Genomic DNA, 2064 nt, shown 5'->3' on the forward strand with positions numbered 1-2064 from the left:
ATTTGGTTGGTGTTAAACAATAATATGGATGTACTAACTCTTTTAATAAAATATATTGTGGCATATCATATTCCCCACTACCTGTGCACGTACGTCTCATTTAGCTTGAAGAATAACTTATTATGGAAAACATTAAAGCAAACTAATGTTGTTTACACAGTGCATAAGAAGGTGAAAAGTAATACAATGCATAAAAGATACAGCAGGGAGCCTGCCTAGAAACCAATCTCACTATTTTGATGAGTCAAAATAGTGAGATTGGTTTATCTTCGTGATACAGTAATGATGTAGAGGATGATCAGGAATGCTAGCACCATGGAGGAAAAGATTGAGGTTAAAACCGAGAATCCAATGTGTCGGCAGTAGGAATCATAGACATTGCAGATCTTGTGCCATCCTACATTTGAGTTTCCTTTGAGTCCTAAGTAGGCTACTTCACCTGAGGCTCCAGTTGCTGAAGCTAAAATACCTAAGAGTAGCTGAGCACAAAAATGCAATGGTTAATAAATTATTATATACATGATGTCTTATAACGGTGTATGGACATGGAGATTTTCCATCACTTACCACATCTACGGAGAAAACACATGACATCAACTTTGTTGATGTTGTAGAACGTTTCACGAGTGCAAAAAAAGATAAGATGGTAGTAATTATGCTGTAGAAGCAAGTCACTGAGAGGACAGCTGACGAATATCTGAAAATAAATCCATGTTGGTTCATAGGCAAGAAATATTTGCATTAATTTTGCTGTGCAAAACAAAAATTGCACTTACATGAAGGCTGGTAAATCAGTGAATTCAGCTGCAACAGATGCTCGGTAAGGTGGGAAAGGCACGGGAATCGTTTCGGTTTGCTTACTGGTCACTAGAGCTACAAGTGACGTTAGGGATGTTGCAAACAAGAAGACCCTCAATATCACATCATGGAACACAAATTTGCTAGTTGTAGTACTGGCCTGACTATTCTTCTCAAGCTCTAGTGCCACTGGTGGAGATCTGGGACTGATCGAGGCCATGGATATTTTACTTTGTATTTTACTGTAAAACACCCAAGGATGCAGATGAGAGGTTGAGAAGATTCGCGAATAACTCGGAGCTATGGATCACTATTTATAGGAGTGTTCTCTGAAGGCTGCCCAATTAAGCAGTAGATCTACGAAAATAGACAGGTCAAGTAGCTTGAATATTCTCATGTTATCAACTTAGCTTAAACTATTAAAACAACAAAACACATGAGTCAATTGTATGATTACAATAATCTCATGCTTCAATCGCACTTGCGGTAAAATATAGTTATTCGCTTGTGGGCAGCTGATGCTCTGTTTCAATAATTGTTTTCTCGGGTAATCTATTATCTTTTTCCACCTCATAATCAAACCAGACAATCTTACTAAAATTTTGTATACTTTTCTAGAAATATTAATAAATTTAACATGTAATTTACAGGAAACCTCTTTCAAACAAAAATTATAAATAAATTTTGGTTTTCTTGACCCTTTCCACCTTGTAATAATAACATAGGACTTATTAGGCTATTCTTAACAAAGTCTAACTAATATATGCACTCACCATCACATAAGCTCCGACAAATTATTCTTGACAGAGCATGATTCAAATTAATGGTTATGCAAGAAAAACTGATTAAATAAATGTACGGATTAAATAATAATTATCTTTGTGTATGGAGTAATAAACAAAATTGAATCAACTGACCTCATCTGCTATATACAAATTGATAAAATTAGCAAAGCTATGATGCTAAAGACAGTATAGGCTCGTCTGCTATATACAAATAGATAAAATTGGTAAAGCTTTGATTCTAAAGGCAGAGTAGGCTGCTCTGGTAAAAAAAAAGTCTTTAAGTATGCATGCCTTGATATAAAATTAATAAATAGCTTTGTTGTTACTTGCTCTACTTCAATGTCTAATAATGTAAAATTATGAATTTTATACTTGTGAAGGAGATTTTCACATTTTCAAATACTTTAAAAAAAATTGTTTATAAATTCCTTTTTCGGTAATAACAAAAGTTTAAATTTCGATTCGGTTATAAAATCAAAAT

The 2064-nt window shown here is 34.1% G+C and overlaps 1 protein-coding gene across 1 annotated transcript; it reads right to left on the bottom strand.

The window, feature by feature from the left end:
* Positions 1 to 263: 263 nt before the first annotated feature.
* LOC108201614 (CASP-like protein 1) lies at positions 264 to 1070 on the bottom strand. The gene is made up of 3 exons (XM_017369903.2): positions 777 to 1070; positions 568 to 697; positions 264 to 479 (listed from the first exon to the last, which is right to left on the bottom strand). Exons 1-3 carry the CDS (start codon positions 1016 to 1018, stop codon positions 264 to 266), a joined length of 588 nt encoding a protein of 195 aa, XP_017225392.1. The 5' UTR covers positions 1019 to 1070.
* Positions 1071 to 2064: the final 994 nt, after the last annotated feature.

Source organism: Daucus carota, chromosome 9, assembly GCF_001625215.2.
Source record: "Daucus carota subsp. sativus chromosome 9, DH1 v3.0, whole genome shotgun sequence".
NCBI lineage: Eukaryota > Viridiplantae > Streptophyta > Magnoliopsida > Apiales > Apiaceae > Daucus > Daucus carota.